Source organism: Ambystoma mexicanum, chromosome 2p (assembly GCF_040938575.1).
Source record: "Ambystoma mexicanum isolate Mex_15411 chromosome 2p, UKY_AmexF1_1, whole genome shotgun sequence".
Taxonomy (NCBI): Eukaryota; Metazoa; Chordata; class Amphibia; order Caudata; family Ambystomatidae; genus Ambystoma; species Ambystoma mexicanum.
In genome coordinates, this window is record NC_090923.1 from 1,217,092,138 (window position 1) to 1,217,106,086 (window position 13,949).

At 46.6% G+C, this 13,949-nt stretch overlaps 1 protein-coding gene across 3 annotated transcripts in view; it reads right to left on the reverse strand.

Annotated features, from left to right (window-relative positions):
- The window catches only part of OTUD5 (OTU deubiquitinase 5), a 731,936-nt gene that overhangs the window by 583,659 nt on the left and 134,328 nt on the right, over nt 1-13,949 (reverse strand). For 2 of the 3 annotated variants that reach the window (XM_069645483.1, XM_069645485.1), the window contains exon 2: nt 12,520-12,613. In XM_069645483.1, coding sequence (XP_069501584.1) covers nt 12,520-12,613 — 94 coding nt within the window. The remainder of the gene's footprint in view (nt 1-12,519; nt 12,614-13,949) is intronic. The other variant, XM_069645484.1, reaches the window with a different exon arrangement.

The window sequence follows — 13,949 nt, forward strand, 5'->3', positions numbered from 1 at the left end:
CGGCTCATTATATCAAGGAAACACATAGGCTGGTGTGTGGTTTATGACAGTTTATTACCAGCATCCAAACACGGCTTATCAAAGCCCACACTTCAGAGAAGTCGTGTTACAGTCACAATCACAATAACCCCATGTGGGCCAAGTCTTGTATGCGCACTCCTCGGAGCCCATCAGTGTTTGCTCTGCCTCATGTTAATGCCAGTGGTTCACAGACTGGGTAAGCACCAGCCTGAGCACCCAGTGTTGGCTCGGTTGATTCTCCTTCGTCTCCTCAGGAAGTCTCAGCTTCCCTTTCGTGAGCTAGCCTCCTCGCTTACAGCTATATGCAGGATCCGGCCTGCCACATTAGCTGGCAGTCTGTCACTCCTACCTCGACCTTTAATACGCTCACATGAATGCCTCTCCTTCCTCCTCCTGCCAGTGTTCGGGGAAAAAATACCTAAAAACATTTTAGTCCCGCATTTCCTTAGTCTTGCCTCATTTCACCTTGCTCCCCACCAGTTTCCACTTCTCCCATTCCTCCACTGCCCCGCCTCTGCTCATCCCTCGCTTCACGTCCCCGTTGCTCTAGCACTGCTCTCCTCACCCTCGTCTGTTCTCTGGCACCGCTAGGTAATTGTTGGATGTCACTGTCCCCTGTAAGCTGTCCTTAACGAGACATGATCCTGTGATTATCCGCGAGTTTCATCTACTGGACCGGACCCCTCTTCACACACTTTTGAAAAAAAAAGTCTAGACCCAATAGGTTTTTCTGCGAGACACTGCATTATCCCAATTTTGTCGCTATTGACAAGGTTATGGTTGCCACAAAATTACTGGAGGACCTGTAGCCGTTTTGTGATGCAACATAGATTTAGATATGAAGGACTCAATCTGCATAAAGCAGAATACCCATCTTAACGCCAGATATAAGGGGAACATCACAATTCAATTCCTCAAGAAGCACAGCTAAATTGTTGATATATAAAAGCAAAAGTAGTGGGGGCAAGGATGCATTCCCCGACTAACACTGCTTTTTACCAGGAAACGGTCAGTGCATTCTCCAGTTGGCTGTAACGTACCACTGTCCTATTATTTATATGGAGTGCTTGAATCAAAGTAGTGAAGCAGGAATATCTTCATCAATGAAAACTTGCCACAATCATTGTCAGGTTACTGCTGAAAGCAGTTTTAAAACTTTAAAAAAAAAATGGACAAGACCTTCCATCAATTACAAAGAACAAGTTACTTTCTTACTTGGTAACGTTCTTTCGATGGGATGGTCCGACGACGTATTCCATATCTATGACATGTAATCACCACAGCTGTGCTGCTTCGGAAACGTTTTTCGGCGTCTGTGTCGATGCGCCGTCGAGGACCTCTTCTGACGTCCGACGTCATCCGATGTGATAAGTAGGACGCCCGTAGCCTCAGTTGTAGTTTTTCCCCCCAGAACGTGTGACATTAGTCAACTGCCAGTCAGACACAAAGCCTTGCGGAACGTAAGCTGCAATCGCAAAAGAAATTCTGCAGCGGGGAAGGCAGGGCGGGAGCGATATGGAATACGTCGTCGGACCATCCCATCGAAAGAACGTTACCAGGTAAGAAAGTAACTTGTTCTTCGAGGGGATTGGGTCCTCTGACGTATTCCATATCTATGACAGACTCCCAAAGCAGTACCAGAGCAAGGAGGAGGGAAAGAATTTGGAATCAAAATTTAGAATAGCCAATCAAATAGCAGAGCAAAGGACCGCCTTGCCAAAGGCCAGATCCTGTCCTCGGATGGAATCGAAGGAATAGTGACGTACAAATGTATGTACTGAAGCCCAGGTGGCTGCATCACAGATGTTGCGAATAGGAACACCCCTCTGCAGGGCAGTAGATGAAGCCATACCCCTGGTAGAATGGGCCCGCAAGCCAGCCGGTGGGTCCTTACCCGCCAAGCGTTAACACTCCGAGATGGCCAAAATAATCCAGCGAGACAAAGTCTGTTTCGTCACAGCTTGCCCCAAACGCTTTCCAGCGTAACCAATAAAGAGTTGATCGTCCACTCTGACCCGGGACATGCGTGAAACATAAAAGCTTAAAGCTCTCCTAGGATCAAGCCTATGGAGCCTCTCCTCTTCCTTACCAGGATGCGGAGGAGGATAGAATGCCGGAAGAACAACCTTCTGGGCCAAATGAAATTCCGTCACTACCTTCGGAAGAAAAGAAGGACGAACTCTAAAGACAACCCTGTCCTTGTGAAATACAGTGAAGGGTGGCTTAACTGAAAGTGTCTGTAACTCACTCACTCTGCGAGCGGAAGTAACCGCAACTAAAAACACAGTTTTCAGAGTTAACAGCCTAAAAGGGCAAGAATGTAAAGGCTCAAACGGAGCACCCATAAGAAAGTTAAGAACAAGGTTTAAATCCCAACCGGGCACCAGGAAAGGTGACGGAGGGAACACATTAGTGAGCCCTTTCAGAAACTGTGAAAATAAAGGGATTTTAAAGTAAGAACACTCTTCAGACGAGCGCTTAAAGATGGACAGCGCCGCCACGTAACCTTTAATGGTACCCACTTGCAAGCCCCTGTGGGCCAAAGAAAGTAAAAAGGAAAGAACCATGGGGATGTCACATGCAAAAGGATCCACATTCTGAACTCTGCACCAGTCGCAGAACTTTCTCCAACGGCACAGCGACATTGTTGCTGGCCTTTGGGCCGAAAGCAACACCTCCATCAGGTCTTCAGGGAGTTCCCAATCCTTATACCTCAACCTTTCAGAAGCCAAGCGTGAAGGTTGAGGGATCCGACCTCTGGATGGAGAACCTGACCCCCCTCCCGTGAGAGCAGATCGTCTCAGTAGGGAAGACGACGTGGAGGGCAGATGGACAAGTCGAGAAGGTCCGGGTACCACGTCCTCCGAGCCCACGCCGGGGCAATGAGGATCATCCGGGAACCGAACTTCTGTAACCTCCGCAGCACTTGCGGGATCACGGGGACTGGAGGAAACGCATACAGCAGCGGGAATGACCACTCCACCACGAACGCGTCTCCTAAGGCTCCTTTTGGAGGAAATTTCCGCAAGCAAAACCTTTCGCACTTCCGGTTGACACTGGAGGCGAAGAGATCCACTTGAGGGGTCCCCCAAAGGGCGAAGATCTCCAGGAGAATCTCCTGAGCCAACTCCCACTCGTGAGAGATCGTGCTCTGCCTGCTCAGAGCGTCCGCCGTCACGTTTTCGTCTCCGGCCAGATGAACTGCCGAGATCGAAACTTCCTGCTGGATGGCCCAGAACTCTAACTGCATCGCCTCCCTGCACAAAGGAAGTGACCCTGCCCCCCCCCCCCCTTTTTGTTGAGGTAGTGCATGGCCACTGTGTTGTCTGTCAGGATCAGGACACTCTTTCCTCGCACAGTCGGCAGAAAAGCCTTCAGGGTTAGCCTGACGGCCCTCCGCTCCAACAGATTGATATGGAGTCTGGACTCCGACAGAGACCAACGACCGCTGACTGTCAGCCCGTTGGCATGAGCTCCCCATCCCGTGAGGGATGCATACGTCACGATCGTCACCTCCGGCCAGGGAAGCCAAAATGGAGCCCCCTTCATCAAGTTGCCTTTGACGGCCCACCACAGAAGGTCCCGGGCGACCGAGGGCAGCACCTGAACCGGGTCCGACATCCTGCCGGAGGACTGCGACCATTGCGTCTTGAGTGCCAACTGCAAAGATCTCATCCGCAGGCAAGCCTCTGGCACCAGAAGAATGCAGGATGCCATGAGGCCGAGCAACCTCAAGAACTCGAACGCTGGGAGCGTCTGGGCATGCTGAAACTTGGGCACCATCTGCTGAATGTGAAGAGCCCTCACCTGGGGAGGAAAACACTGCCCCAGGGCAGTGTCGAGCACTGCTCCGATGTACTGTAGCCACTGTGTTGGCGTCAAATGGGACTTCTTTAAATTGAGGGAGAAGCCCAGCCTGTGAAGGGAGTGGCAGGTGACGGACAGATGATCCAGGACTTGCTCGGGAGAGCTCCCCCTGATCAACCAATCGTCCAGGTAGGGGTAGACGTGAATCCCCCCTTGCCTGAGATGCGCTGCCACCACCACCATGAGCTTGGTGAAAACCCTCGGCGCGGAGGTCAATCCGAACGGCAGGACCCGAAACTGAAAGTGCGAGTCGCTAACCGCGAACCTCAGGTACTTCTTGTGCTTGGGATGGATCGGCACATGGAAGTAAGCATACTTGAGGTCGGGTGACACCAACCAGTCCTGAAGCTGAAGGGCCTGGAGGACTTGAGAGAGAGTAACCATCTTGAACTTGTCCTTCCTGAGGAGTTTGTTCAAACCGTGCAAGTCCATGATGGGTCTCAATCCCCCATCTTTCTTCGAAATCAAAAAATAAGGGGAATACCATCCCTTGTTCCTCTCCGCTACAGGCACCAGTTCTATGGCGCCTTTCTCCAGCAGGGCTTGAATTTCCTGCGCAAGGAGCGGATCTGGGCTCTGCAAAGAGAGGTTCCCCGGTGGATTGTCGCGAGGCCTGTGCCGAAAGGGAAGACAGTAGCCGTGGGTTATGATCTCCAGAACCCACACATCTGAAGTAATGGCTTGCCACTCTACAAGATATTGCGCCAGCCTTCCCCCAACCGGTGAACCATGGGACATGGCCTCATGACTGAGTGGGAGCGGCTGCGGCGTTACCTGAGGGCAAAGAGGCAACTGCCCAGGCGGCCTTGGCACCACGGGTACCCTGTTGTCCACCTCTGGTAGCCCTGCGTTGGCCTCTTTGACTGCCAGCTCCTCTCGCTTTACTGAAGGACGAGTAATAGCGAAAGGAACCACCCCTCCACTGCTGTCCTCTAGGACGAAAAGGCGGAGGTTGGCGAACTACAACGCCCAACGACTTCGCTGCAGCTTTTGAGGTCTGCAACCTCTCAAGGCTCTCGTCAGCCTTGCTGCCAAAAAGGTGTTCACCGTCAAAGGGCATGTTGAGGAGCCGGGACTGCACATCAGGAGCAAACCCCGACTTCCGCAACCACGCAAACCTGCGTATCACGGTGCTCGCCGCCATGGACCTACTGACGCATTCAGCTAAGTCCAAACCCGACTGAACGGACTCACACATGGCATCCTTACCATCCTGGACCATAGCAAGGAAACCATCCCGTTCGTCCCCTTCGGGAATATGTTCAGCTGCTAACGCAACACAGTTCCACAGAGTGTGTGAAACGAGACAAGGCACAAATGGAGTTGGCCGCCTGAAGCGCCATACCACCAGAAGAAAACACTTTCTTCGCCCAGCCATCAAAACGTTTGTCGTCCCTATCAGGAGGGATGGTAGGGTACGACGCCTGCTTTGCCGGGGCCATGGCCGCCTGCACCACCAAACTCTCCGGAGTGGGGTGCCTGGTCAAGTAGCAGGGGTCGCTACTGGCTGGACGGTATTTTCGCGACAAGGACCTGCCCACCGCCGGGAGACTCTCCGGAGCAATCCAAGCCGCCGCCACCCTTCTCTGTAAAGCCGTATGGAACAGCAGTACCGGGTCAGTTGGGGGACCAACATCAAGGATGTCTGTTAGATCATCCTGCACAAACTCCCCTGGGGGAGCAGACCATCCCAAGTACTCAGAAACCCTAGCCATAAGGCGCCGGTACGAGGAATCGGCATGAGAGCCAGGCTCAGGCCTACAAAACTCCACCTCCGGAGAGGTGTCCAGTCCATTGGCATCATGCAGTGACTGCCTCAAATCGTCAAACTGACTATGGCCCGAGACAATTTCATCTGGAACCTGACTGGGAACCAGGCCATCAGAATCCTCATCCGCCTCTGAAATATATTCCAGGTGGCGAAAAGAAGGCACCCGAGAGTGCTTGCTCTAAACCAGATCCTTCCTAGGGGGTTCCCCCGTGCCACGGGGTACCTCTGACACGAAAGGCTTCGAGCGAATCGGCACCGAGAGAACAGGCATCGGCGCCGAGAGGATCTGCGTCGAGGAAATCGGCGTCGACGTCAGATGCAGAGCCCCGAGCGTGTCCTTCGACGACCTGAGCGTCGACGGCTTCGACGACTTCCTCAGAGCCGGAGCCTCGAGAAAGCCTGTCGACGCCCTCGACACCTCAGACAATGTCTTCCTCGAAGACCTCACAGGTGCACATGGTCTCGAACGCGTCGAGGACCGCGACCTGGAACGGGTAAGTCGAGAAAGAGTCTCCTTGACCGAACAGGTCCTCTCCCGTGACTGGTGCCGAACACTCTTGCGAGCGGTGTCTCTCGACCTCTCACGACCGACCCCACTCAGGGGCGCGGACGGCTTAGTACCCTGCGACTCAAGAATCGCCAGCATTTTATTCCCGACGGAAGCCCATTCCTCCGGCGTCGCACGGCTGGTGGGGTAAGCGACGTGCCGGGCAGAGTCCTCCGACGAGGACCTGGAAGACGACCGGTGTCGGCGCTTCCGATAATGCATCCAAGAGGCTGAGGAGTGGCGAGACCGACTTCTAGAAGGAGACCCACAAGACTTCCGACGATGACGCGGAGAGTCACCCCTCGAATCATCCGTCGAAAGCCCCACAGACCTCGACTTCCGGGGCTTGGACACCCGACCTAACGACAACTTCTTCTTACGTTCGCGTAAGGCTTTGGACGTGAGCGACTGGCAGTCGATACAGTCATCCGTGTCGTGGGCCTCCCCAAGGCACCAGAGGCAGGCGTTGTGCGAGTCCGTCACCGACATCTTGGACCCACACTCCCCGCATTTCTTGAAGCCCGGACGCAGGGTCAAAGACGAAGTAGAAAACATCTTCACACGAAGGATTTTCACAAAAACGAACAGGTTCGAAGAACCGAGAAGAAAAGAACTCCAAAGAGTCGAGGCGTTAAACGAGATTCACGAAGCAACACGTTCACGGAAAAAACAGAACTGAGTCTACGGGCGTCATGCGTCCTACTTATCACATCGGATGACGTCGGAGGAGGTCCTAGACGACGGCGCATCGACGCAGGAAAAAGTTTCCGAAGCAGCACAGCTGTGGTGATTACATGTCATAGATATGGAATACGTCGGAGGACCCAATCCCCTCGAATGTATGTATACAGAAGATAAAATAGAAATACCATTGAACAGCGTTTCTTAAATTCACCTTGGGGGAAATTGAACTGTTATCAACCAACTCTTCCAAACAAGGTTGTAAAATGTGTCCAAAGACCGTGATTGTCAAAAAAAAAAAAAAAAAAAAGAATAAAAAAGTTTCCAGGTAAAGATCGGTCAGCTTTTTTCAAAATAGGAATAAACTTATCCAGGTTCCAATTCTTCCCATTATGATCATTGAAAAGCCTAGCATGAAAGGAGTCAGATTTGTCACATTATTATGAAAAAGATAAATGGGTATCTTATCATGGGTATATTATGCTCAGTTGAAACATCTTGCTCAGTAAACTAATGGTGGCTTACACTAAACTAGGATCCAGTAGGAGAGACTTTACAAGCTTGCTACAAGGACCCAAAATGATCACACCAAGTTTGAGTGGACATCACCAGATCTAGGGAGAATATATTTCGGTTAAGACAACCCTTTTGAAACTACATACCAAAATCATTGGTCTTTCTCACAGGCAGAAAGCTTCCGAAACATCCCACAATTGATCACAAGCCTCACATTTTTTTTTTTTTTTTAAATCAAAGATTTGTAATCCGATCTTAAACTGATGGTTATTACTGTGGCCTACTTTATATACTCAATGGCTTGTTTAGCTTCTCTACACTCACCATCAAACGACCGGTTTCGAAATTTAGAGTTATTTTGGATGGTGGCACCAGAGTGGGTGACAAAAGGAGCAATGGAATTGCATAATGATTGGTATGTTTGATCTATATCCTCTTTTCCTGTAGCCCATAACTCCTCCATGAGTAAACAAAGTTATAAGAGCACAATCTAGATCAGGAACCATGAAAGTTAGGTCTACTTAATTACAACCGATTGACCTACTGCTATACACTAGGAGATCAAATAGAAGCCCTTCTGGTCGGTGCGATCCAATTTAATCAAGTCCAAGACTATCGTGTTGTGATCGCTCTTTAGCCTATAAATCACTCTTGTACAGTGGACTAGCTTCCAAGTGAACAAGTTCACCAGAATATATTAAATATGGGAGGCTGAACATTTTATTTTGTTCCCACCGAAAAAGGTTTGTTTTTCTGATCGCTGTACCTTCAACCATGAACTGCACGTAACCCAAATTATGCAAGTTTGGAAGCAATATAACCAGCATATTGGTGGGTTTGTACTGGGTGGAGGCAAACCATGTCCCCCGCACAGACCAAACTGTATTCCTCTACAAAGATATCCTGTGTTCTAGACAGTGGCTCAAATTGCACATTAAAGTCACTGGCAACCAGCAACGCCACTTTGTCTATACAGCAAGAAGCTTCCAGGTGATGAATTAACATATCGATTTCCTCAACTGGTTTTAGATCATTGTTCCTTCCACTTGGAAGTAAATATGAAAAGAATTTTCAGTCAGGTCCCCGCCGACATAAACCCACTTAGTCAGAAAAAGTTGGAGACTTTAGAATTTCAAAACTTAGTTCCAAATAAACCCACACAGTCATCCTCCTAAAGGGTCAGCCCTTACTTCCCTCGATAGCTGGATTATCAAAACATTGATAGGCATATTTCAGGATTGGAGATACGGACCAGGTTTCTTGAAAACAGATTATAGAATCTTGGTTGACAAAATCTTGCCAATCCAAGTAAATCACATTTAGATGTTATACCTGTGATATCCTAAGAAATAGCTATCACCAGATTTTGAGGATCATCATGTGCACAAGGAAAGGGCTGGGACACACACTGGGAGGTGTCGGTTGATCATCTTCCAAACACAATGAATTATTTCTATTTAATTGCAATAGTAGCAAATGGCTTGTTCAATGATGAAGCTGAAGAGATTCCCCTATGTACTGATAGACCAGTAATGTCGGTAACAGATTACTTAATCAGAAGGGGTACTGAGAAAGCAGTGCAAAAATAAATGAGACAAAGCAGGTATTTATTAAGAGATAATGTACTACTTTGGATGGAAGGTACAGGTGGGCCAGAATCGGTGCATACCAGGTCACTAACATGGTTGGTAACCCTCTAAGGAGGCTTACAAGAATTGATGCATACATTCAGCCACAATTTTGTTCTTTGGGAACCAGTCATTGCAGCTAATTATTAGCCATTTGCAGATCTTGTTTATTTTAATTTGCAAACTCTAAACTTTTTAATTACCAATTTCCAAACGCAACGTAAACATTTTTGAAACTATGAAGCCGCAATATAGAAATCTGTAATTTTGCATGCACAGGCCTCGAAATGTTATTCTAGAATATTTTCAGATTAATGAAAGCATTCAAAAATTAAGAAGGTTAATTTTTGATGAAATTCCATGGAGACTTGTCTTAACCTTAACTATGCCTTGCGCAAAGAATCTAAGAGGGGGGGAGGGGCAACTCCAGAGGATAAGCTACAGGAAACAGGCCTCAGTGTCACAAAGAACAACTTGCAATAAGGCTCTTAAGACTAGCGCTCCTGTGACAAACCTGCTCGCACTGCAGCTCACTCCGCTCAAGGATCCAAATAGGCAGGTGGGAGTATGGAGTGGAGTGAGGTAAAATGGGGCATGAGCGCGGCATCCCTCTACTTGCCTCCACGACTGAGAACCCGCATGTCTATAACATTTCTTAGGGGTAGCTACGTTAAACACTGTTTTGTCACATAAGCAGACTGATGCACAAAAGATCTCAAAGGTGATTTGCCCCAGAATCACAATATTGTAGTGATGAGTAAGGAGGCACTTGAGCCAGTGATTCTCCCCCCCCCCCCAAATTCCAAATTCTACACCACATCCTTCATTAGCTTAACACAAAAATATTGTTTGCTTGCTCTGACTGTAGCAATATACCAGCTCTTGCGGCGAGTGGAGCGAGATCTTTTTAAATATAAGAGGGGGAGGGAGTGTCAAGGCTGTTTGGTCCCATCTCTACACTGCTTCCAAGTGGGTGGAAGAAGAGGGATCCAGCAGGCCAACTATCCTTGGCAGACCTGTCAATTTAGATTATTGTACAAATGTATTTATTCATTATTTTGCATTACTTTTGTTTTTCATTACTTGTCAAACCTCTGTTCTAATTCACTACGTATGTTCTAATTCACTATGTTCGTTTCACCACTGATAATGATTGTTCGTTTACTATTCATTACATTCATACATTCCTTGAGTTCAAAAGAATGCCCAATTTCTGAAAGATTCTTAATTTTTCAATCAATATGATTTTGAATAAATCACGTTTTTTTAATAGAAATTTGCAACACCAGTTTTATCTTTCTTACTTCTTTAGATTATCATTTGGTTTCCAAGGGCAATACAAATTTGGATATCTTTGATACCTAGATGATTAAGTATGTAGCTTAGACTTTGGGCCAAGAATTCACTGTATACAGCTTTTTGGATTTCTTGTTAGTATATTATTGACCCCCACCATAGCTGTACCACATTTGGGGCAATCTCCTGATTTTGTAATTGGTATCACAATGTTCCCTATAAAGGAGCCTTCACCTTATGTAAAGAGAAGGGACCTCGAGTCCAATCAAGCCTTGTAAGTATAGGACATGGGTCACACAATCCAAAATCAGGGTATAATAACCAACCCTGTTGGCTTGGCAGAGAAATACAACAATGAGAGCAAATGCTAAGCATGTTAACATTGCAAGCTTTTTGTAAACACTACGTGCATGGATAGAGAAACACATAGGAAACCTCTCACCTGCAGACCAGGTCTAGTGGCAGGAATCAGTTCCCCTTAAGGACTGCTTGAGAGCTCAGCCCAGCACATAGAAAATCCTGAGGCCAAAACCGAGCATCGAAATCCAAATGTTGGCTATATGGAAAATGGCTTCGAAGACTGTGCACCGGATAAACACTCGGAACCAATTTAGGAGAATCAATTTAGACTATTTACAAAATTGCCATTGCAGAAAGCCTAGTTCCCCCTACCCTAACGAGGCAAGTCCAAATACAAAAGGAAACCAGCCACACACACACCCGGACAGCCTACTGAGGGAGAGAACCAGTCCTGTGCTAGCTTGCATGAAAACCTACTAGCCTGCGACTAGTGTAGGAGTAGGAGAGTCTTGGAAGAAACCCGACTGACTCATCTCCGCTCCCTAGATGAACAGAAACTCTGCAATCTCGAGACAACTGGGTTTAAGTAGACTGGCCAAGGCTGCCTCCCGGGATACCCAGGAACATGCTCAAATGGGAAACTCAAGTCAAGGAAAGAGGCTGCATCAGCAGGTCTGTTGTCGAACACATAGAACATAGGAAAGGACTCTACTACCGCAACACCAAACCAACCCTGGCAGGATGCCAAATGGCAGGAGAAAAACCTGTTGTGCCTGAGAAACTCCAGGTCTAGTAGAGACTAAATAAATGCTGAAAAAGTCTTGTTCAAACCATACTTGTTGAATGTCACAAGTCATTGCTCAGCCTCACCTCACACTCCCAACCATGTATAGAATCCCTTGTTTAAACTGATGGCACGATGTAACATACTACCCCGATTGACTTCAGCTATCATCCCACATTCAGAGGTTGGGCATGTGCAGTAATGGCTGGCTGGCCAGCCCAAGACAGGCCAGAACCTAGTGGGAGCCTCAGTGAGAATACAGGGCCATTACCTGGCAACCACTGAACACAGAATTGACAGCAGTACCCTGTTGATCTGACATTGATGTAAGTACACTGTCACTGGATGTCAAGTGCAGTCAGGCATAATAATCAAAAGATGCCCCTCTGCACTGTAATTGAAGCTTAATCTTTCCAATCAGTGAACCAAGGACAAGGGTGTCAAGGGAGCTAACCCAATTGAAAGGTACTCACTGCAGTAACATGGACTTAGTCATTAAACACTCAGTAAAAACCCACACCCAGAACCTCAGAATATGGTACATTAACCAGAACTGAGCTGACCCTTTGGGAGTGTTTCAGAGCCCAAGGGGCAGGCAGTCAGCCCACTCATGCTGCTAAGCTTAGAATGCCATGAGAAATCAACTAAAGCAATTAACTTTGTACTGTGCAATAGGGTAACCCAAACATAAGTATTGAAAGACATACGTTTCTACAGTAGAAAACATTCACTTAATTACATGACTTAAATCCAACAATTAAGGATATCACTCTCCTACTGCACCAGAGGTAAAGAAATTAATTAAAAGTGCATGCATCCGACATTAAAATCCCTCTTGATTCAATGTCTCCCACCCCCCTTTTTCAGCCAACCCGTCTTGTCTGTAAAAGCCACATGACATGTTTGTTAGAGAGGATTTTCAAGGTTAGGCATTACTCAGTGCACATAAAGATCTGTCCTCGAGTACCCTGACAAGTTACTGAAGTGGACAGAGATAAGCAACTACAAATTCAATTTCCCAGAAAGCTAAGGTGTACTGCACAAGCACTCTGGATAGGCCTCAAATAAACATCAAAAAACGAGTTCAGTTGAAAATGCCATGTCTCACCAACAGCCCTGAAGAGGCAGGCTCCATCTTCCTTCATTTGCTTGATAATAAAGCCCTTTTTCTCCTGGAGAGTCTTCTCAAACCGAGTTTCCTGCTGGATACAAAAGTATAACAAATTAGGAAATACAGAAGAAAAAGCAGTCATTGAAACCGCTGTCACCGGAGGGGTGGTGGGATGTGGGAGTGTTAGGGGAGACCTGGGGGGAAAAAAGAGCAAGGCAGCATTTCCTAGGATTAATAAAAGCAAGCATCTCTGCATGATATCCCAAAAGTTTAAATTGGTAGATGGGAATAGAACAAGAGTTCTAAATGTGCAATAGAAGCTTATCCTGGTTGAGGATTTACATTTATTTTCTATTAACACTAACCAAAATATTAAAATACTATCTCAACCTGTGTGCAGGATCCTGAAACACTAAGAAAACAGTTAATGTCCAGGAACACAGATTTTGCAAACAAAGTAATCCGTAAGTACAACATTGAGCACCAAGTGGTCTTCACTCTTTTTTGCCAAACTGGAAAAACTGCTCTGGATAACCCCTCTGGTATTTTACTCACAAGTGGGGATGTCCAAGACCACCTTTGTTTTACTAAGGGTGTAGTTTTCCCTGGTACTGTAGTCACTCAATGTTGAGGCGTCGCTCAGTGGTAAAAAATCTGTATTAATTATCATAGGAAAGTTTAAGGAACCTCAATTCACAGATCAGTTGAAAGAACCAAGAGCATAATGCATTTTGAAAGCTGGTAGTAGACAGCTGCTTTAAAGCACCAGTGTTACTTTTTGCAGTTCTGCCCCATTTCCTATTTTCTATTAGTCCCACGCTGTAAAAAAAAAAAAAAAATAGAAATATATAGTGAACGAAATCCATCAATGTTCAGCAACAAGTGCACGCCGAAAAATAAATCACTGCACTGCCAAAAGTTTGCTTTTAAAAGGTTTCAAGTTTTAACTAAAAAAATATGCAGTAGAAAAACGGCTTCCCAAAGGCTATGTTTTCCTTGAAGGAAAAATGAGTGAAAACAAAAAGGCTATTTAAAATAGATCAAAGACAAATGGAAGCAAACAACACATTTAGAATTACTCTATTTGATGCAATCGAAGAAATTGTTAAATCAATGGTTCAGCAATGCAATTTTTGCAAGATTATTTTTATTATGGTAAACTCAGTTTAGTATATTGGCTTAATCGGTAAGGAGGACATGTGTTACGACACAAATAAAATGTGATCCTTTCAAGAGGCCACTGATCGTTACAAAAGCTATATGGTATATTCCCACTAGTGTTTGAGGAAGTAAGGTATAGATTTCCATATATGGAGAATGACAGGTGAACTGTTTAGAGATTCAGCAATCGGTTTGTAAGGAAGAAGGAAATATAAGTCAAGTTGGCTGGTATCTCTAGAGACAACTATGGTCTTTTCAAAATCAAC